At 48.6% G+C, this 24,383-nt stretch overlaps 1 protein-coding gene across 4 annotated transcripts in view; it reads left to right on the top strand.

The window, feature by feature from the left end:
- Nucleotides 1-24,383, top strand: part of ACVR1C (activin A receptor type 1C) — a 77,565-nt gene that overhangs the window by 15,833 nt on the left and 37,349 nt on the right. For 3 of the 4 annotated variants that reach the window (XM_075609344.1, XM_075609345.1, XM_075609346.1), the window contains one exon: nt 17,821-18,051. The exons of the other annotated variant lie outside the window; for it this stretch is intronic. In XM_075609344.1, the coding sequence (XP_075465459.1) occupies nt 17,821-18,051 (231 nt within the window). The remainder of the gene's footprint in view (nt 1-17,820; nt 18,052-24,383) is intronic. 4 annotated transcript variants of the gene reach the window in all.

The raw sequence follows: 24,383 nt of genomic DNA on the forward strand, positions 1-24,383 counted from the left end.
TTGATGCACTTGTGGTTTACCTGCCGGGCACTCCAGTACCCGGACCTGCAAGGGTCTTCACAAAGGATCAGTGGGGCAGAGGTGACGTCGGCAGTAGACGTCCGGGGCGATCCCACCCAGACGTGCGGCAGCACGGTAGCAGGGTCTGATCCCAGACCTCCTGCTAGATACACACTGTCTCTTTAAGCGATCACTGAAAGGCACAATAAGGGAACCGGAACCTGTCTAGGGCCAGTCCCTATCTCTGCTCCGCACTACGGTGACTCAGGGCCTAACTGGGCCTGGGGTATAAGGCCTAGGTAGGGGCTGAGTGCCTCCCTACACCTGGAGCTCCGTCTCCTTCCTCCTCCCGCTAGCTCTGCGCAACATCCGCACCCTCCGACCCCTATATCCTCCTTCCTTCCTTCCTTCTAACCACCCAATTGGTCCCCTGGCGTCACCGGGTCCCGCAGGGGCTGCTGGGACTCGTAGTCTCTATGCTCCCCCCCTATGGGAGCTACTCCTCCTTTGCGGGCTTTGCTGCTATCCCCGCGCATGCGCGACCTCCTGCTCCACACCTACTGCGCCTGCGCCAACTCTCAACATGGCGGCGCCCTGATAACGCGGAACCTCCGATATACCGGAGCGTTCCCTGCCCCGCTGCAACCCTTCCACCCGACAACAACAAATGCGGGCGAGGGGAGCCCGGCTACATCTATATTGTGTGTGTGTACAGTCATACTAATAAGTGCTCCCACATAGCTCGAAGGTCGCAGCACGCCCCGTTCCGCAGCGGATTGGGATGGACCCAATGATGAAGCATGCGACCAAGGGGAAACCCTATTGGGTGAGGGTTATATATAGAAAACATTCTGTTTTCCTTGCTTTTTTGAAAAAGAGTTGGTTTTGCAGTACTGAAGGGTCATTTTTTAATTAGAAGTACAGGCATACCCCGCTTTAAGGACACTCACTTTAAGTACACTCGCGAGTAAGTACATGTCGCCCAATAGGCAAACGGCAGTTCACGCATGCGCCTGTCAGCACGTCCTGAACAGCAATACCGGCTCCCTACCTGTACCGAAGCTGTGCACAAGCAGGGAGACTATAGAGCCTGTTACAAATGTGTTATTTACATCAGTTATGCACGTATATGACGATTGCCGTACAGTACATGCATCGATAAATGGAAAAAGGGTACTGCTTCACTTTAAGTACATTTTCGCTTTACATACATGCTCCGGTCCCATTGTGTATGTTAATGCGGGGTATGCCTGTATATATAACACTGTGTGCCACACACATATACACTTTTCCTTTTTCCAGTTTCTATTACTGCATACAGGGCTGTATTCAATAAATAGTGCATTGTAGGTGAGTTATTTGAAGTTCACAAATCCCATCTTACCAATATAACTATGCATTATGCAAGGAAAGCTTGGATCTCCTAGCAGGAGAACTTTAAAGGGATTTTTCAACTCACTGCAGCTCATCTACAACCCACAGTTTATTCAATACCGCCAGCCTGTGACGAGCAGAGTATTTTATGATCCCCATTTCTTTTTCTTGTGCCCCACCTGGCACACATCATGTCGGAGGATCCTGCGCAGAGAAGCAGCCTTAAAAAGTTGTATTACGGCTGGAATTTCTGCACTTAAGCGCCAGATTGACATGGCAAGTTCTCCAGGCACCCACCAGATCCTGCAACCCTGAGTAGCTGCTCTTTTTTGATGTCAAAACTACACTTCCACAATTGCTTTACTAACCTTCAAGCTTTCTAAAATTTGCTTGAAAATGCACCATTTGCCCACTCTTTTTTTCAAAATTTTCTCGGGGGGGAGAATCCCCCCTTATGCTGGTCGGGCTCGCTCGCCACAGTGCACTCACCACCACTTTTAGGCCGGGCACTGGGCGTTAAAATTATGCCCCCCCCCCCCTGAAAAAAATTCTGCGAACGCCCATGCAAGTCAGCTATCTAATATTTCTAATATTTATAACAAATCTAATTTGTAAGTTGCAGTCCTACTTTGTCTCACCATGTATGCTCATTTGCAGTAACATTGTTATCACTTTATATTATCATCCTGAACACACACTTTTTATTGTGAATGTCCCCAGTAATTATTTTTTCTTTTTAATAATAATATTGAATAATGTTGCTGCTGGATTTGTTCCTCAGTAGTACATAAATCACATCTATTGCATATTCTGTAATATTTATTATTATACGCCTTGTCAGAATAAGGGTTATTTAGTTGTATAGTTGCACACCAAAACAGAGACTTTGATGTACAAGCAGTACAACAAGCTCCAGGGAAATATCCATGTACAAATGATCTGGGAAGTTACAAATTAACCCACTCAGGGCCAGGCTGGCTAAACTCTGTTAAATCAGGGCACATAATTTGACGTTACCTAAATCAGGAACAGATGTTATATGCCTTGATGTTCGCAACATACTCGCAAAAGAAATGATATGCTAAAATAATGTACGTACTAAAGCTAATAAGCACAGGGTTAACATTGTTATTTCAAGATAATGCTGCAATATCTTCATATAACGTGACATAATGGAAGTATTGGCGTTAGTCTCAGTCATGCATGGGAATAGGGCCTTTGGAGGACAGAAGAGGCAAATATTATTACTGTTAATTTGCTGGTACCTAGAGATGGGTGTAACTGTCAAAATGAATTTCCCGGCTTTTCCATTCCAAATTCGTTCTGCGGTGTAAAATCTGTTGATGGATTGTTCCAGTTTCAATTAAAACCGCCTTTGGATACAATCCGCAGGGATTTGTAAAAATCCAATCCGTGGATTCCACGACTTCTTTGTGGATTGTTAAAAATACGACCACGGATTATTAATCCACCATGTGGATTGTCAGTGACAGAACCCCCCCCCCCCCCCCCCCCGTTAAGGCGGATTGCCTTTTTTGCGACTGATCACTGGAATTCCACAGACCAAAGGAAACGGCCGATCCGGTCGGATCCAAATCCACAAAAATATATATATAGTGCTACCTAACCTGTAGTTCCTTACATCCAGATGCTGAAATAGGACTTTGCCTATTTCTTTTGCCCTATTTTATTGCCTGGATGGGAGTAACAACAGGCTTTGGTGCGATCTAAGTAGCGTGAGATAATTTTTTGGGCGTTCACAGTAACCGAGCTTCGTGAGGGGGCTATTCTTATGCTGGAGACTCAATTGCATCTAGTTTTCCCTAATGTACGTTGTTTATAATTCTAGGCTTTTAATGTGATGTTAACATAGATTAATATTATGTTATTTCTTTAGTGGGTACAGATTTACCATCAATGGTATGATAACTGATCTTAACGTTACGTTAAATGGCCTTACAGTGTTTAGTGAGTCGGGGCCTCGGTATGCTCCATTGCATGTCATTACCCAGAAGCATTGTCTGCAGTTCAATTTCTGTATGGCATGGGTGGCCAACTCCAGTCCTCAAGGGCCACTTGTTGAGCCACCTGTGCTGAAGCAGGGGATATCCTTAAAATCTGACCTGTTGGTTGCCCTTGAGGACTAGAGCATGCCACTCAGTGGCGTAACTATGCCATAAGGGGTCCCCAGGCAACATCACATGTTGGTGCATTATGGCGACACGGCGTCACATGGTGCGATACCAAAGGAGGAGGGCTGCTCCGATACAGAGGTCCCACTCTTTCCCCCCGGCAATTCGTTTCATTGTTGTGGTGGAAGAGCAAAGGACCTCTGTAACCGCTTGGGGGGGAGATCATCAGGAGTCGGAAGGGCTGACTCTCTTTGGCCTCCCCTTCCCCCTCCCCCCCTCCTGAGCTGTGGCTCCCAGGACGTATCCGGGCACCCTGGGCAGTAGCTACGCCACTGCCATTCCTGCTGAATGGTATGTATTAATGGGGGTGGTTTACTAACTAAGCAAGGAACCTGCTTGTAGTTAGCCGTTTCCAATGTGCGCTGAGGCTGCTTTCCTATGGTGAAGCAGGGCTTAGTACCATTCATTTGCATAAATCTGAACTTTTCTCCAGCCCTGGCAAACAGCTTCACAGCATATTAACGAGGGGTGTAAGTGGGTTAACCTGCAGCTTTAAAACTGTTAATCACTATCCCTTAAATCAGGGGAGCGCAATCTTTTTTCCCTGCACCCCCTGCCGGCTGTTCCCCTCTCTGTGCGCCCCCCTCTTACCTCGGCTCCGGTGTCTGGGCGTCATGACGTCACGTTGCCATGTGGATGCGTCTCCAGAAGCCGCCTGAGCCAAGGTAAGTAAGGTTTACAGAGGCCTTCACCGCTTCCCCGGGACTTAATTTAAGTGCCTTCGGGAAGCGCGTGGGGCCTCTGTAAACTCTGCGCCCCTCCGCAAACAATCTCGGGGGCGCGCTCCCCAGTTTGTGCACCCCTGCCTTAAATTGAGGAGTAAGGTAATCCTGAAATAAAAGTTTTTGTTTTGAAGACCGGTGCCCTTTTTGACAAGTAGTGAAAGACATGCCAGCAGTGGGAACAGCTAGTCACGTGTCTGTCCCTAAAGACATGATGGAGGGTGGGATGCAGCAGACAGAGAATGTAATGGAATTAGGAGTATCACAAGTACAGACAATGGCTCCAGTTTGGGCAGTATGCACAGGGTGCGGTTAGGTACGTTTTAACAAGAGTTTGTGCAAGCCGCATCTTGGCAACTCTTCATGTGTTGTTTCCATCTATCAAGATACCGTAGTCGGTGTTTAATAATATTTCCATATTTGTTTTATTATAACCTCCTTGGCATTTCCCACATTGTGTCCTGGCTAGTATAGCTTTTTCAGCGTGTACATCTGCAGCGGGCCTTTATTCAAACAAATCACGGCGCCGATTTTGTGTGCGCTGCTGTACTTCACGCGGCATGAATGCAGCCAATCGCCCCAGGCACCCGCGCTTATCACGGATGCTTTGTTTTAATTTCATGGATTCTGTTTCTTTGGTTGCAATGAAATGAATGAATTGCAATGTGTTCAGTAGTACTGTGCTACTGTGTCAATTTAAGGTGTTTAAAAACAGAACTCTAAAATGCAATTTTCTGCACTCGCCGCACTCGTGTCTTAATGCGGTAAGGTTGGAAGACATCCCGCGTCACAACATCGGTATTCTGATGTACACAACGCGTGATTTGTTTGAATAACAGCCGCTGCAGCTGTAGTGCTGTCAACAGAACTCTTCTCATAAAGTAGGGATAATGCCACTTGAAACAACGTCTCAATACAACATCCTTAAAACAATTCACCGAAACACGGTTATCTTATTTCTCATATATTTCTCCAGCATTTAGCTAATGGCATTATTGTAAGTACAGCTAAACCCCGTTATAACGCGCCTCGTTATACCGCGATTCGGTTATAACGCGGTTTTCCCGTGGCTCCCGTTTTTTTTTTTTTTTTCATTTTTTTTTTTGCACACTGCACACACTGCACACACTGCACACACTCACTGCACACACACTGCTCATTGCTCACACTGCCACACTGCACACACACTGCACACTGCACACACACTGCTCATTGCTCACACTGACACACTGACACACTGCACACACACTGCACACTGCACACTGCACGCACACTGCACACACACTGCTCATTGCTCACACTGCACACACTGCACACACACTGCACACACACACTGCACACTGCACACACTGACACTGCACACACACTGCGCACACACTGCTCATTGCTCACACTGACACACTGCACACACACTGCACACTGCACACACACTGCTCATTGCTCACACACTGCTCATTGCTCACACTGCACACACTGACACACTGCACACACACTGCACACTGCACACACACTGCACACTGCACACACACTGCTCATTGCTCACACTGCACACACTGACACTGCACACACACTGCACACACACTGCACACTGCACACACACTGCTCATTGGACACACTGCACACACACTGCACACTGCACACACACTGCTCACACACTGCTCATTGCTCACACTGCACACACACTGCTCATTGCTCACACTGCACACACTGACACTGCACACACACTGCACACACACTGCACACTGCACACACACTGCTCATTGGACACACTGCACACACACTGCACACTGCACACACACTGCTCATTGCTCACACTGCACACACTGACACACTGCACACACACTGCACACTGCACACACACTGCTCATTGCTCACACTGCACACACTGACACACTGCACACACACTGTACACTGCACACACACTCCTCATTGCTCACACTGCACACACTGACACACTGCACACACACTGCTCATTGCTCACACTGCACACACTGACACACTGCACACACACTGTACACTGCACACACACTCCTCATTGCTCACACTGCACACACTGACACACTGCACACACACTGCACACACACTGCACACACACTGCTCATTGCTCACACTGCACACACTGACACACTGCACACACACTGTACACTGCACACACACTCCTCATTGCTCACACTGCACACACTGACACACTGCACACACACTCACACACACTTACAGACACTCACAGACACTCACACACACTTACGCACACTCACGCACACTCACACACACTCACGCACACCCACGCACACTTACGCACACTTACGCACACTCACGCACACTCACAGACACTCACACACACTTAGACACACTTAGACACTCACAGACACTTACACACACTCACAGACACTTACACACACTCACACCCACATACACACACCCATATACACACACACACTTTCTCTCCCATATATACATACACACACACACTCTCTCACTCTACACAGACGGGGGGTGGGGTCGGAGCAGAGGAAAGGCCGCGACCAGCACCACCACCTGCTCCCCCCCCTCCTCCCGCGCAGGCAGCGGGAGCGCCAGGGACAGCGGTGGGGAGAAGAAACCCCCCGCTACCACCTCCATGCAGGCAGCGGGATCTGAGGTAAGCGGCGACCTGAGGGACATCCCCGCTCCCATCTCCTGCCCCGCGGCCTGTCCCGCGGTGACAGGGGGAAGCGGGGACAGGAGGGACATCCCCGCTCCCATCTCCTGCCCCGCGGCCTGTCCCGCGGTGACAGGGGGAAGCGGGGACAGGAGGGACATCCCCGCTCCCATCTCCTGCCCCGCGGCCTGTCCCGCGGTGACAGGGGGAAGCGGGGAGCGGAGGGACATGCCCGCTCCCATCTCCTGTCCCGCGGGATGAATATGCGCTAAAGCGCGGCGGCCATTTTTTTTTCTCGCGACCCCGTTAGTAACGCGGTGGTCTCGGGGTGGACCCCGAGACCCGCGTTATAACGGGGTTTAGCTGTACTCCCCCAGCAGCAGAAAGCAAATAATTTGGGGGATGGTAATTTACCAGTGGATGAAGAGGCTTACTACAAAAAGACTAGATACAGTTTATAAAACTCTACAAATCATCTGATTAACAGTAAAACATAAAAAAAAATTATATTTTTTACTTGCATGATTTTAAGGATTTATTTGAGAACGGGGTGTGAAACTGGCATGTCCCACAGTAAAAAAGGGAATCTTGTTTTCTCTTCCCTTAATTCTTGTTTTGCTTCAAAAGTAACAGTGTATGTATGCTCACTCTAAGAGAAATCTACTTCCCTTTACAGAGCTGTTGCTCCATTCAGGAGATATGGAGCATTTGAAGTATTAAGGCCCCCAACAGGCTCAGTCAAAGACTGAAACACTGCCTGAGCCACCTGTGCTGAAGCTGGGATATCCTCAAAACCTGACCTGTTGGGGGGTCTTGAGGACTGGAGTTGAGCACCAGTGCCTTAATACTTCAAATGCTGAGCACCCCTGTATTAAGGGATAGATGCACTAATCTACATTGGGTTATTTAAAGGAGCAATTCATGTTTTTTTTCTCATTTTTGTTACTATTTTTTAACATAGGATTGAATTGTAATTTATGACGATAAGGTGCAGTTTGGGATTTTTCGAAGTGCACAATCCTTAGACCGGCTCAAGAACCCATCAAACTACTTGGGATCAGCCATTACGGAGTTTCTTTTGGTGAACCCCTTGGAGACATCTCGCGAACCCCTTGTTAGGAATCACTGAGCTAGAGGTTAAGAAAATCTACACTAAAAAACATTTGCAAACAAAAACCAGGGTTATATGCTCAGATGGCAGGATAGTAACATTATATCAGATAAACCCATATAGGCTTCTGGAGGAGTGATTGCTGCGTTAGGCTTTGTTCCCGCTGGCGCTGTGCGTGCTCATGCTTGGAGAGCTCTCGCGGGGGGTTACGCTGCAGGGGAAGCCGAGCGCCGGTGAGCGTGTGTGCCCATGCATACTCGCGCCCGCATCGTGTGAGCAGGGACTTGTATATGTATGCAAGTCACCTCGCCAAGCGCCGCCCGCTCAGCGAGCTCAGCGCTAGCGGGGACGCAGCCTTAAAGGTGAAATGACCTTCAAGACAAATTGAAGTTAGTGAGGTCTATTTACTAACATCTCCAGGCTGCAAATCCGGGGCACAAACTGCACCGCACTTGACAAAGAAAAGAAATCACATTGATGGCAGTTTCAGTTTTTGGTGCAATTCGTTTGCTCTAGTTTTCAGTAGACTTCAGTTAAAAATCCTGTACTGTTTTAAAACCAACTATGACAGACTGTTGTAAAGGTCCTAAATAAGAAACTGATGAAAACAAAGCATTGTACAGCTTCATGTTTATGCTTTTTAGTTGACACAGCTTTGCTGGGACTTTTCATTTTCATGAAGATGAGTGGTCCGTTATATTTTTAATCACAGTATCTTGAGGCTGATCTGTGGATTTCTCTGTTAATCTATTTTTGAATGTGTTGGTAATAAAAAATATTCGGCCATAAATGGGCAAGATCATAGTGCAGGGATGGCCAAGTCCAGTCCTCACGGGTCACCAACAGGTCAGATTTTAAGCATATCAATGACTGTCACCTGTACTGAAGCATGGATATCCATAATACCTTGCCTTTGTTGGTGGCTGGAGTTGGTCACCCCTTTGCTAGTAGATACTTTGCCGTCTACATAAATGTGTACTTACTGGTATTCAGTGATTGTATCCTGGTGCAAAAATGTTGACCAATACTAAAAGGGAGATATGTGTCAGGGTTCTGCTCGCCACAAACCAGGACCGGACCGCGAGGCTGAGGTGGGGTTGTAAAAGCACCGACCTGAGACCGCGCAGGCTGATCCGGATTGCGCAGTTCGTAGTCATATGTCGCAGGATCAGGATTGGAGAAGACAGCGTCGTCGTTGTAGAAGCCAGGGTCAGGACAGGAGACATCAGGATAAACATTGTTCAGGCAAGAGTTCGGCAACATGTAGTCAGGAGAACCCCGCTTCAGCTTAGGAGCGCGGGGTTGGGCTCTGCGCGAGCGACGGCCATGGCCCATGGTGCTGGTCACAGGAGATGGTAAGCAGACCAGAGTAGCACACCGCTTTGCTGCACGGGTGCACCAGTGCTACAGCGCAAGAGTCCTGAGCGGGCTAGGGAATCCTCTGTCTCAGCGTAGGAACCAGGACACGGCCTCTCTAGATTAGGGAAAGAGTAGGCCCCAGGAACCAGGAAGCTGAAGATACACAGGGAAACCTCCGCTACTGTGCAGGAATCCAGGAGACTGAAGGACGCCAGAACGAAACCTCCGCTTCAGTGCAGGAATCCAGGAGGCTGAAGGACGCAGGGACGAAACCTCTGCTTCAGCACAGGAGAACAGGAGTGGACCGCTGCGTGAATATAGCAGCCGGTCCCAGGAACAAGGAGCTGAAGTGAACAAGAAGAGTACTCAGCTACAACACAGGAGACTGGAGCAGACCGCTGCGTGAATATAGCAGCCGGCCTTAGGAAACCTGGAGCTGCAGACAACAAGGAGAATACTCCGCTTCAGCATGAGGGACAGGAACAAGCGAGGGCTTGTGGCAGAACAGATAGTGACATCCAGGAAGGACTATGCTCGGCCGGGAGCATTATGGGAAGACAATACTTAAAGGCCAGCGGGCCAATCCCCGGAGGAGGGTGTGAAGGTACTGCTCCAATGAATGAATGCAAGTCTAGGTTGCAGTGATAGGCTGCACAGCTGCAGTAGATACCAGAGGGAGTGTGTATAGCTTTGGTGAGTGAATCCAGGCTGCAGCAAACATCAGGAGAGGTGCTCCAGGACTGCACCGGTCTGCAAGGTAAGGCAACCAGTAAACTGCGGAGCGGATTCCTTACAATATGTGAGTATTAATATCACAATCCGTCCCAAAGAGTTGCGTCGTCAGTGCACACCAAAAATGATAACGTAACTTTTAATGATCAAAATGAAAATAAATGGCAATAGAATACGACGCTGTGTCACAGTGCAGAGAACCAAAAAATAAAGGGGGCTAAATAAGTTAAAAGCCAGGAAGATGCCAAGGTGTGTTGCGAGCCTTAAAAAGGCTAAATGCTAGCAGACAGGACTTTGGGGCTTATGCAGAGAGGAACGTTATTTAATATGAAAACAGCAGGAAAATAGCCACAGAATTGGAGTAAGTTATGGTCGTATGCTGAAAGCTGCGTTATCTCTTTTTTCTGATGAGATTCAAAATTGCCAAGTTTTTCTGGCTACATTGAACTCGCTATAATATAGGGCAGAATGGCGAGTTGCAGCGCATCTATGCTACCTGCATACCACCCTATTTTAACATGGCGAATTTACCAATCTCGCCACGTGTTTGGCAATTTTTAAAGTAAAGAAACCTGCTGTGGCGAATTTTATGAATCTCTCCATGTTCTCTGCAGGACAAGCTTATCTGGTGCGTATTTTCGCCAAAAGATGGCGCTATTTCCCTTCTCTATCCTCTCTGCATAAGCCCCTTAGTGTCTGTGTCACGTGATGCCACGTTGCCATGGCTACGCATCGCCGAAGACAAGGTAAGGATAGTTGCAGAGGCCTCACGCGATCATTAATTTAACTGCCTTGGGGGAAGAGCGCGGGGCCTCTGCAACCGCCGTGCCCCCCCCCCCCCCTGAAAAATCTTGCGCCCCAAAGTTTGCGCACCCCTGAACTAGTTAACATAGTCACAGTGAATCTATGTATTTTTGAAGTGAAACTTCCTTAGTGGCACCTCATTCGAACTGGGGCAAAAATGGATTGTGGAGACAGAAATGAAACGGATGTGACGTCAGTGCTGGCAGTTGAGGCCGGGCTGTGTTCTGGCTCAGCCCAACACTGACATCACACCCGCTCAAAAGCGCCGCTCCTAATGGCCGCAATTCCCCCCACGTGCATTGCTAATGTACAGCGGCTCCCTATCGCCGCCGGCGCCGCTCCTAACGGCCGCAATTTCCCTCAGGTGGAGATGGGCACAGGCGGCATCCGGGGCAACCCGCACCGGCTCCTGGGACCAGACCCGCTCTCTGTCCCAGCCGCGCGCTCTGCCGGGCTGGAGACTCCACAGAGCCCCCCTGCGCATGCGCTGCTGATCTCACTCGGGTACAGGCAGCAAGGGGACCTATTCAGCCACCGCCAAGCTCAGCGCTGCCCGCGCCGCGCATGCGCAGTAGTCATGGCGATGCTACCGGACGCCATGCATGCGCAGAAGCGGCGGGCAGCGGCGCCATTCCCCCCCACACGTCTGCTGCCATGCTGCGAATGCGCTGTTCCCCGCGCCCGCTGACATGCCGCGCATGCGGTAGTCATGGCGACGCTCACTGACGCCACAGCTTGGAGACCTCCCTGCGCTGCCGCTGCTTCACATGCCTGCCTCCTGGTTGTAGCTGATCTCCGGGCCGGTCACCGACCCCCTGTCCGGCGGGATGTCTGTCTGACATGGAGACCCGCGCCCTGCTGGATATCTGGGGGGAGGCGGACGTGAAGGGATCCTGCCCGTCCCAAGTCCCAGGATCCTGCTTCTCCCCCTGGACCCCCCGTGCAGGGGAGGTGAGCAGGCGGAGGAGACCTAGGAGCTGAGGGGGGCCGAGGAGGAAGACGAGGAGCCGCCCCACCCTGGGGAAGTGGGGGGGCCCGAGTCATCCTAGGACAACTTCACAGGGAGAGTTCTTCCTGCTACACCGAGCACCCGATCAAGATGGAGGAGGGGCCCAGCGTTGCCACCCGTCATTCATATATACTCGTACTCACCTCCTGTGTCACACACAGTCAAACACACCCTGTGTCACACACACGCGCACTCAGACACACACTGTCACACGCACACACCCTGTGTCACACACAGACACACACACTGTCACGCATATACTCAGTCATGCACACTCACAGTCGCACGCACGCACACTCACAGTCACACGCTTGCACACTCAGTCACACGCTTGCACACTCACAGTCACACAGTCACACGCACGCACTCAGTCACACGCACGCACACACAGTCACACAGTCACACGCACAGTCACAGTCACACACAGTCACACGCACAGTCACACGCTCAGTCACACGCTCAGTCACACGCACACTCTCAGTCACACGCACACTCTCAGTCACACGCACACACTCAGTCACACGCACACACTCAGTCACACGCACACACTCAGTCACACGCACACACTCAGTCACACGCACACACTCAGTCACACGCACACACTCAGTCACACGCACACTCTCAGTCACACGCACACTCTCAGTCACACGCACACTCTCAGTCACACGCACACTCTCAGTCACACGCACACACGAGGACTTCACACTTAGCTATTTGCACTAATACAGGGGATGTGTGCCGAGCACGGGCATTCTAAGTCAAATTTATTTGCGTTTTGTCAGTGAAATTGTATTTTGATTTTTAATTAAAACATCACCAACACAAATACAATTTCTGTGACAAAAGTCAAAGAAGTTTCACTTACTATGCGCGTGCACAGCACACACAGCTTTTTTTTTTTATCTAGTAACACAGTGCTTGGAGCGAGCACTACGAAAAGCAACAATATAGCAAAATGTAGCTGTTCCCTGGTTCTGGCGTCTTTACACTGACATGCTGCCTGATTGTCAAATCTGTGTTTCCCGAAGGCATTTAAATTAACTGCCGGGGAAGCGGTGAAGGCCTCTGTAACTTCTCCTTACCTTAGTTCAGACGGCATCTGGTAATGTGGCGTCATGTGATGTCACATTGCCATCGCAATGTGATGTCATAACGCCAGAGCCAAGGTAAGGAGGGGGGGGGGGGGGGCGCAAGGAGAGGGCCAGCCGGCAGGGGGAAATAGTTTGCGCTCCCCTGTCCTAAAGGAATGTATTAAATATGCCATTCAGAGGGGGTAGCCTTTAAATTATGGGCAATATCAAGTCAACAGGAGTGTATATCTGTTACTATCAGTTTAATGAATAAGCCCCAGTGACTCCACAGCATTCCCACCCTCTCAATAGCCAAGTAGGTAGCAGACTTCGGTGCCTTTAATTTTAAATGATTTTGTGCGTCAAAATGTAAGTGCTAAAAACAAGTAATACAAAACTTTTTAAAATATGTCTCTTATGTATGAGCATTTCCTACCTGGTGCATCACTAGTGCGTGAAAGGATTTTTGATGCACCCGTCATGTTGAATACCTGATTTGATACAATTTAAACTAAAACAGAATTCTGTGCATTTTGTTTATAGTAAGAGTAAATCTAAATTATCAGTGTAATATTATTTATAATAGCGAGACTGTGACAATAATCCATTTTGTTAACCTATATAATGAAATATCCATGTTGTATGAAAACATTTTTTGAGGTAGATGCATAGCAATTTAATTCTGCGCTAACACTTTTTTAGGATTTGCGCCAAATTGAATTTGGCAGATTATTTTGACACACTTTTAATTGGTTTTGTGGCGCATATAAATATTCTTTTACAGATACCATTTAAATCTGTATTCCAAGCGCAGTTAATTTCTGTGCGCCAAAACAAATGAAAAGAATGATTGGTGCAGATGGAGAAATTTGGAACATACGCCCTTCTGCTCTTGTACAAAGAGTGCCCAATCCATACTGACATGCACTACAGACCATTACATTATCCATTGGGGGTCCCGGTATCTCTCTGCTTTTTAAAGCTTTCACATCAAATGGCCAATAGGAAGCTGCACTGGGTGACGTCTCGGCTTCTTATTGGCTCGCACAGCATTGGTGCTTTGAAAAGCGGCGATTACGTGATCCTTGCTAGCTGAGCAGAGTGGCTACCGGCACCCCCTACGGAGGAGGTAAGTATCTAAGGAAGCAGAGGGTTCCCGGAGCTAAAATTGATGGGGTTCAGTTCTGGAGATCTCCTGCTTCCATCCTATGTTAAAAAATTAGCCTGCTTGGATTACTTCTTTAAAGTGCATGACTAAATCTGAATGATGCAGTATATAAACTAGGGTGAACAATCATCACAATTCATTAAAGGTTGAACAAATCCCTGTACAGTGCATTGTTTTACATCAATGTACTGTAGAGATCTTGCAAGAGGTTTTCAGCATTTTCATTTGAAAAGAAGCTCTTCATTATAATGTATAGATGTTGTTCTTTGAGCAATAATACAAAGCCGAGAAGAATTTGCAGTGGGAAAGGTCTAGACTTGTTGTAGGCTCTTTAGAGATGTAATGTTGTGTAAAGAGCTTTTGGAACTTGTATGTCACGTGGGTACATAGAAGATACTGCAGCAGCTAGTTTTCTAAAACTTTGTGGATGATATTAAACAATGGGAACTCATTGCATAATTAAAGGCCTGTGATGCATGTATACAGTACTTGGGGAGCATTACAGCTAATGGAAGTTTACACTACAACGGCAAATACATGGACGCATAACTGATACAGAAGCTTATCAATGGCATTTGTGAACCTAAAGAGCAATGACCAGATTTCTAGCATTCTTATTGGTTCATTTTAAAAGGAATCAATCATTTTTTTTCTGTATTGCAGAAGCAGGGAATATTTTTCAGCAAAGACCATTAAAGTCACACAGTAGCTGTTCTGGTAATTTATCTGGACCACTGATTCATACTGGCTTGTACTGTACTTCTATGCAGGGCGTTAGGGGAGCATAACTCAGTATTTGCGAAGATTACCACCACAAGGAGATTTGTCATTAAGCTAATTAGTTTAGACTTGGGTGAGGCACTGTCCCCCACCTCACATAATTGGCACTGAAGAAGTTATTAATGTTTGTTGATGAATGATGCATGTATTATTGCGGAATACAGCCAAACTGACGTAGCCCCTTTCCCTATGACTAAGGGAAATATGTGTGCTGATTACCTTATGGCGCACAGGAGGCCTAATCCTCCACACCTGGGAGGGATCCCAACGTAGTGGGATAACCCCTCGTAGGAACCAAATACAGTAAGAATACACACACAGGTTTATATATATAACTGGTTTACTAACACTCGTACAATTCAATACAAGGTACCCTAACACAACTGTATCACCCCGGTGGAGATCCCCCAAAGTACTGAGCGTGCCCTGGATCCCTAACCACCCCGGTGTCCACAAAGCAAAGTGTGTGGAGTAGCGCTACCCCCTGTGTGGAGTCGTTGGTGCACGTGGTACCTCTTCTCGTCTCAGGCCAGACCAGGATATACTGTAGATGCTGGATCAGCAGGACCACAACGTGATCCCATGATGCGGGGTCTCCCCAATCCTTCCTCTCCTCACCTATGACGTCCCTGTCTTGAGGGAGCTCCAGCAGGAGTGTCTTCCTTAAAGTCTCTAAGTGACCTGTTGTCTGGTCCCTGACCGCAGGCCGCAGATCACTGTGTAGTCATCCGTCCAGCGGTGCAACACACAATCACTATACAACACTTTTGTAGTGGCTATGGGGAAGTGTCCCTATCTGGGGCCTTCCCAACAGCACTCACACCTGTAAGGGGCTCAGGGGCCTATCTGGGGCTTACGGGAGAGATCTAGCCTAGTCTGGGAGCCACTTGCACCCGGATACTACCTTCTCCCGTGCTATCCCCATCACGACTGGCATGTGGAACCTTTAGCGCCAAACTACTCTTTCCCCTTTGCGAGGATGCCCTGGTCCTATCGGCTAAGACCCCCCCATGTGGTTTTACCTGGGGGGAGTCTGGGACTTCTAGTTCCTTGCGGAGCCGCCTGTAATGGCCACCGCAACTCCTGACCACTGCGCATGTGTGAGGACCCATCATGGCGGCTTATACTGCTGCAGCTAGTTTTCTAAAACTTTGTGGATGATATTAAACAATGGGAACTCATTGCATAATTAAAGGCATGTGATGCATGTATACAGTACTTGGGGAGCATTACAGCTAATGGAAGTTTACACTACAACGGCAAATACATGGACGCATAACTGATACAGAAGCTTATCAATGGCATTTGTGGACCTAAAGAGCAATGACCAGATTTCTAGCATTCTTATTGGTTCATCTCATGGTCGGCACTCTATCGGTGGATACACGGATGTCCACAGGCAGTCGTGCCTCTCGACCGAACATCATGAATTAGCGGGTATACACTGTGGAATCATGCCTGGTGCAATTGTATGCATGCACTAGTGGTTCGACATGTTTGCTCCATTCGGCATTCTGGGAGCCCTTTAGAGTACCTAGCATGTCGAGTAGGGTTAGGTTGAAACTTTCCGGCAGAGCGTCTCCTGGGTGGTATGGAGTGGTACGGGACTTCTCTATGTTGAGCAAGTTCAGAAGCTCTTTAATCAGCTTGCTCTCGAAGTCTCTCCCTTGATCGGAGTGCATCTGATTCGGCAAGCCATAGTGGATGAAAAACTTCTCCCACAGCACTTTGGCTACTGTGAGAGCTTTCTGATCCTTAGTGGGTAACGCTTGGGCAATCGGGTGTAGTGATCGGTCACTACCAGGACGTTCCCGATGGCCTTTGAGTCTGTCTCGATACAGAGAAAGTCCATGTAGACTAGGTCCATGGGACCGGAGCTCTTTAAGTGGCCCATTGGGGCTGCGAGTGTGGGCAGGGTTTTCCGTTGTATACACCGCAGGCACTTTCAACAATGGCGCCCAACTGATTCCCGCATTTTGGGCCAGAAGAACCGGTCTCTCACTAGGCCGAAGGTTTTGTCTACACCCAGATGTCCATGATCGTCATGCAGAGATCGTAGAACATGGTACTGTAAGCATCGGGGCAGTTCTAGTTGTCTCCTATCGGGTTGGTTATGATGGTTCCCTCATGATGACAGCGACTGTGTTGGTAGGAGCATGCTTTACCAAGGAGGGGTTGTCTTGTTGAATTGCCTGGCGTATAGCTCTGGCCACCGGGTCTCACATCTGGTACAAATCTGGAATTTGGACTTATGGAATAGCACCACTTAGTCAATATTGCCCTCTATGTATTAAACATGACCACACATTTTTATTTAATTCCAAATTAACCAAAACTACGTCTGCTCTATATATTGTAAAAATGATAATGTATCATATCCAAATTTCTGTGTACTAGCTCTTCCTATAGTTTTGTAAGCTCTATTTGCTAGGGCAGGGGTGCACAAACTGGGGGGAGCGGTGGTTACAGAGGCCCCGCGCACTTCCCCAAACATTTAAATTAAATGCCAGGGAGCGCGTGCGAGGCCTCTGTATCTGACTTACCTGATCTCCGGCGGCTTCTGGTGATGCGTCACCATGGCAACGCAATGTCACGTGATGCCTTGACGTCAGAAGACAGCAGAGAACAGGTAAGGGGGGGCGCATAAAGGGGGGCGCAGACTGAAAAGTTTGCGCACCCCAAACTTCCTATTGATAAAAAATGCATGTTTTATGAAATGGGTGATCCTGAAGATTTAAGAGAAAATTAGAATTGTATGGCCTGTATACATTGACAGGATAGTCATGTTTCGTTGTATGAACTCCCAAATGATCAGTGATGGTTTGGAGGGGGAACTGTAATTGTGCCTATTTTTGTTTCAGGTCTCAAGTGTGTCTGTCTCTTGTGCGAGCAAAGCAACTTCACCTGCCAAACTGAAGGAGCGTGCTGGGCATCAGTTATGTTTACTAATGGCAAGGAAGAAGTGACAAAATCTTGCATCTCCCTTCCCGAGCTGAATGCTCAGGTTTACTGTCACAGTTCAAACAACATTACTAGAACAGAGTGTTGCTTCTCAGATTTCTGTAACAATATAACACTCCAGCTGCCCTTAGGTAAGAAAAGTTCATTATCTGTCATGTCTGTAACCTTGTGGCTAAGATGTTAAAGTGTGAATGTAATATTCCCTGTCATTTTGTGTTAGCATGTTTTTAACATATAAATGAAAAACAAAAATGTTGTAGCTGTTGAATTTTTATTTTTTTTGGGGGGGGGGCATTGGAATGAAGCAGGGGGAACTGAACCCCATTAAGTTCAGCTCTAGGGACCCCTGCTTCCCGAGATACTTATCTCCATAGGGGGTGCCAGCACGCTCCGCTCTGCTAGCAGGGATCACATAATGGCGGACTTTCAAAGCTCTAGCTCTCTGCAGGCCAATCAGAAGCTGTGATGTCATCAGGTCCGGTTCCCTATTGGCCCATGTGACGCGGGAGCTTTAAACTTTGCCGAAATACCGGCACTTCCTTTATAGGTCAGTATTTTGGAAAGCAGGGGTCCCTGGAGCCAAAATGAATGGGGTTCTGATCTGGGGACCCAATGCTTCAAATCTATGTAAAAAATAAATAAAATAAAAAGCGCATAAATTGCTCTTTTAAAACAGAACCTACCTCTCCTGTAATTGTTTTTTTCTATTTATTGTAAAATGATTTGAACCTTGGAGTCCCCTGCAAAACAACTGTTGAATTTGACTGAAGGCAAACCCGTGTTTCTCTTGACATTCAAAATGGCCACTGGCAGCATCATTGTGGGGAGCCAATGAATAAGGGGAATAGCCCTACCACACGTAGCATTTCCCTTATTGACTGGTTGCGGAGACAGCAGCATTCATCTTATGGAACAGAATCTTCTCTGGTTAGCTTCTCCTGAAACGAGCAAGCTTCCAGTAACAAGAAAAGCAGCCGTTCTATTACTATCGCTGATTCCTCTCAGATACATAATAATGACTCCCTGCAGTTCATGTTTTCTATGTAGTAATTGTCCCTAGGTATTCTGTGTCACTGTTGCATTCGTATCCCACCACATCCATAATTCTAATGTTCATTAAGAATATTGTTCTCTGTTAAAGTTGTTTAAATTAACTTTACAATACTAAATTGAAGCTACTGTCAATTTTCTTTTGTTTTCTATGGTACTTTAATATACAATGTGACTATACAAATTATGTAGACATGTTGTGACCAATGAAATAGAACTACTTTGAAAAATACATTCTATATTGTAGTATCATTATATCATATTTATTTCTTCATTTTATTTCTGGATATATGTTTTGTAATTGTTTTATTGTCCCGTAGCAAAGGGATACAGCCCTTTGCCCTACACATTTGGTTACATTCCCACTGGAATCCTTACTAGTACCAAAGTTAATTGTTTTTTCTATTGCCTAAGGATCATGATTGGGGTAAAAGTGAAAAAGAGGCCTTTAATTAAAAACAAAACTAAAACTGGGCAACCAGCCTTTCATAATCACATGGTCATTCATGAGGGTAAAGGTACATGCCGACATAAACAGTCTTAGCAGTTGATACATTGCCTAATAGAACCAAACTGAACTAATTACAGAGATAAATAAAATTAGGTGTTTGAGTGTCTGTAGCCATCAGACAAACTGACTTATCTGGTGGGCACAATAGGGATGCCAAGGTCAACCTCGACCCTTCAGCCAGTTTAAAGCTGCAACAACATCAGAGTTTTCTGAGGGTGACCTTGAGGACCACATTGGTTTTTGTTTTTTGCAGTTATCTCGTGAACTCTGGTACTACGGCTCATCTCGAGTTGACCCCACAATTTTATTTTAGGCGTCCATCTCCCAGATTGAATCCTTCTGGTGCTGTGACTTAAATATAAGTATTTCTTTCTAAATTCTGTTGACTTAAAGCTCTGCTAAGCTTTATATTTATGGATTGTTTGCATTACATGAATACAGGCATACCCCGGTTTAAGGACACTCACTATAAGTACACCCGCGAGTAAGGACATATTGCACAGTAGGCAAACGTCAGCTCGCGCATGCGCCTGTCAGCACGTCCTGAAAAGCAATACCGGCTCTATACCTGTACCGAAGCTGTGCGCAAGCGGGGACACTATAGAGCCTGTTACAAATGCGTTATTTACATCAGTTATGCACGTATATGACGATTGCCGTACAGTACATGCATCGATAAGTGGGAAAAAGGTAGTGCTTCACTTTAAGTACATTTTCGCTTTACATACATGCTCCGGTCCCATTGTGTACGTTAATGCGGGGTATGGCTGTGTTACATACATGCTCCGGTCCCATTGCGTACGTTAATGCGGGGTATGCCTGTACTGTAAAGGTTACCCCTGCATCTGTTAATAAATAATGTGGTATCGGTGCTCCCGAAGTAAGTATATGAACATGAACTAAACAAGATAGAGAAACCTAGCATGGGCACTCGTGCGCCTCCTGGGTGATTTATGTAACAATTAAAATTAACTTTATTATGCATCCAATTACAATAATGAGTGTTAAAACAAAAATTAAACGCACTAGTGATCCTAATATATGAACATTATGGTAAGTGTTCTGGATCAATGATAAGCTTCCGGAGTAGGCTGACCCAAATGGGTGAACCTATTAGGAGCAATGATGTGGATCAAAATATCCACTGCCCTTAGATAAGAGCCAAAGTGTTTAGCTAAATAATCACTGTCGCTGCAGTGGTGCCATATTTGAGCAATCCCTCAGACCCTCAGGCAGTGTTCTTTCTAATAGTGACGCGATACCCTTGCCTGGTCTGCCACATTGATCTACTATGATATTGCAAAAAAAAACGGATACCCAAGTAGTATAACAAAAGGAGCACCACAGTATAGTGAGAGAACCAGCGACTCGCATGTGTAAGTGTGGTGAAGTCAATATTGCAAGGGAACGGACACAATGTAAGCGCACACTGCTAAATGGTGTAAGGATTCTGGCACAAGTAAAATGTAAGCAGGCAAACGCGTAGACTCTGTATGAGGCTACTCGAAACCCTGCAAAGTCTGGTGGCTTAGGCTAAGGCCCCGTTGCACGCGTCCGCACAGCTGTCTTGCTTGCCGGCGGCGCGTGCAACTCACTGCACCGCGATCTGCAGGAAACGTTTCTCGGAGCGCGGGGGGGGGGGGAGGGGGGGCGTGACCAAACGGGTCGGGTGGGCGGGGCCATGATGAGTGGGGGCGCGGCCATGACTTGTGTGTCCGTGTGCTGGAGTGGAATATATAAAACATTGTGGAGATATGTCAGATTGATCGGTTGCTGTGAAGTCCCGTCCGCCCCCCCCTCCTAGTTTGCCCTGAAGCCGGGCCCCGTCCCCCACGCCCTGCATGTAAATGAGTGTGAGGACAGGCAGTAAATACATGTGTCCCCTGTGAGCCTGCAGCAGGGCTCTGCTACCAAGCACAGGCTGCTTCATTGCCAGAGATAAATCCCTCAGAGCTTTTCCACAACCCTCCTCATTGGCTGACGCGTGCAACACGTGACGCGTCAGCACTGCAAAATACAAGGAGCTGGTAGCTCCAGCAGGCTGACGCATCACAGCACTTAGGGCTGGGACCCGCTGCGCCCGGCGGCGCGGGCGGACGCACGAGCTTTCCCACCAGCAGGGGAATCCTCCCGAGCCGGTCCCAGTCCCCCCTGGCTGCACAGCTCACTACACGCTGTGATGCGTCAGCCGCCAAGGGATTCAAGAGAATTGTAATCCCAAGCGGCGACGCGTCACGTGGTGTGGCTGTGAGCCAATGAGGAGGGGAGGCTTCGGGAGCGGGGAGGAGAGTGTGGGGGGAAAGCAGCAATTTTAAATAAACTGCAGCAGCAAGGAAGTCCCCCCTGCTCCCTCCCACAGACTCTCTCCTCTTGGAGGGGGGGGTCCCACTTCCGATTCCCCCCACCCACCCCCGTGTGTATTTGTGAGTGAGTGCCTGTCTGTGTGTGTGTATGTGTGTGTCTGTCTGTGTGTGTGCCTGAGTGCCTGAGTGCCTGAGTGCCTGAGTGCCTGTCTGTGTGTGTGAGAGGCTGAACGGCTGAGGGGCAGTACCGCCCCCTCACATCATGGCCACCCCCGACCCGTTTGGCCACGCCCCCAACCCATTTGGCCACGCCCCCTCCGCGCGCAAAAATGGTCCCTTTGGATCAGAAAAAGCCCCAAGTGCCTCTCCACGCACCGCCTGTCTGAAGTGTGGGTGCGTGGTCTGAGGCAGCGGGGCCTTAGCCTTAGTCAGCTGTGCAGTTAGGAGGGACTGGGACCGCCTCGGGAGGATACATGTGATGGTGGGGAATGCGAACGTGGCCGCACGCGTGTCACGCTGTGCAGCCCATAGACCAGGCCAGTCCCCTGTACTGAGGTGGGATGTTGAATATACACACCGACAGCAGAGGGAGCGGGTCCGGGATGTGGTTGTAGCGTGGCCAGGCCTGGGTTAAGATTTAGAATAGTCGTTGTACTTGCCGAGTTCAGGAGTATAGAGAGTTCCGTAGTTTCAATCCGTTTCCGTGTCCAAGGGTCTGAGAGGTAAGAATCGTGATGGGTAAGCTGAAGTCGGGAGCCAGAGGGGTAAGTCAGACAAGCCGGTTCAAATCTGTAGGAGAAAAGACAAACAGGAGCACGACACAGTATCCAGGCTACACAGGAAGCAAGGCGCTATGCAGAGCAAGGAAGTGAAGTCACAGCCAGATATTTAAAGCGACAGTGACCAATCCGAACGAGGGGCATGGCGGAGGCGTGTCGAGGAGCTGCTTGTGAATGGCTGAGAGACCAGGAAATAGTAGAGCCCAGCGGAGGGTCTGTAACATCAGTGCCAGAATCCAAGATGGCGACGGCAGAGTTCAAGGTATGCACTGGGCGGCGGCATGGGTAGCGACGGGGGCAGGGGCAGCAGCCGCTGCAGTACTGGTAGTGGGTAAGGAGGGGTCACGCCGCAAGGGACGTGGCCCCCGATTCCTTACAACGCGCTGCCGGACACAGCGGGACCCAAGCCTAAGAGAGTAGCTTTAGGGCTGGAATATAACAGCCTAGTAAGCCCCGTTGAGCACACTGAGGCTAAGGCCCCGCTGCCTCAGACCACGCGCCCGCACTGCAGACAGGCGGCGCGTGGAGAGGCACTTGGGGGTTTTTCCGGTCCAAAGGGACCATTTTTGCGAGAGGGGGGGGGGGGGGGGGGCATGGCCAAAACAGGTGGGGGGGCGCGGCCATGACGTGGGGGGGCGGGACTACCTGTCAGCCCCTCAGTCCCTCAACTCAGATGTTCAGCCCCTCAGCCCCTCAACCACTGAGCCCCTCAAATCCTCAGCCCCTCAAATCCTCACACACAGACACGCACTCAGGCACACACACAGACAGGCACTCAGGCACACACATACACACACACAGACAGGCACTCACGTACTCAGGCACACACATACACAGACAGACAGGCACTCACACACTCAGGCACTCAGGCACACACACACACACACACAGACAGGCACTCACACTGCTTTCCCCCCACACTCTACTCCCCGCTCCCCGAAGCCTCCCCTTCTCATTGGCTCACAGCCACACCACATGACGCGTCGCCGCTTGGGATTACAATTCTCTTGCATCCCCTGGCGGCTGACGCGTCACAGCGTGTGGTGAGCTGTGCAGCCAGGGGGGACCGGGACCGGCTCGGGAGGATTCCCCTGCTGGTGGGGAACGCTCGTGCGGCCGCCCGCGCCGCCGGGCGCAGCGGGTCCCAGCCCTGAGACAGACTATGTGCGAAATAGGGATCAGTATCCTCTAGGTCTCAGGAGGTGCTCTAATCCGTCATCCGCTGTATAGAACAAGTAATTAGCCAACTTAGAACCAAACTCGAGGATAAATATATTAATTAATTACTGAAATGCCTGCTGGTGTCAGCAGAGACGGTGAAACTATAGCTAAACGCTTCCAAACTCCCTTAGACCATCGGGTCTTTAGCAAAGGAGCAACAAATGGATACACGAACAGTTGCTGGCAACAGTGTTGCCAGCCGGTTCCTTGCAGGAGCGTGGGAACCCTGCCCGCGCACCCGAGATGCTGACGCACGCGTTTTGCGTAAACCCGCTTTCTCAAGGCACGTAGGGGGGAGGGTCCCATTGGTTACGTGCTGTTATTTATAGAACTGCGCTAATTAAGTGTAATGGCGTCGTATTAACTCATGAAGTACCCCCTATGCTGCTTGTGGCATATAGCCTGTTGCTGCACCGGAAGTTGAGTAATCTGAAGGTGCATTCATGTCCACACAAAAATGAATGTATTAAATAAAGTGTCCTTACCTTCATTTGTGAATGTTGAATGCCTAATGGTTGCTTCTTAAGTGGGGTCTTATTATATTGTATTACTTAGATACGGTCACTCCCACTCAAAAAGGATTGACACAACATGGAGTT

This window comes from Ascaphus truei, chromosome 7 (genome assembly GCF_040206685.1).
Source record: "Ascaphus truei isolate aAscTru1 chromosome 7, aAscTru1.hap1, whole genome shotgun sequence".
Lineage (NCBI taxonomy): Eukaryota > Metazoa > Chordata > Amphibia > Anura > Ascaphidae > Ascaphus > Ascaphus truei.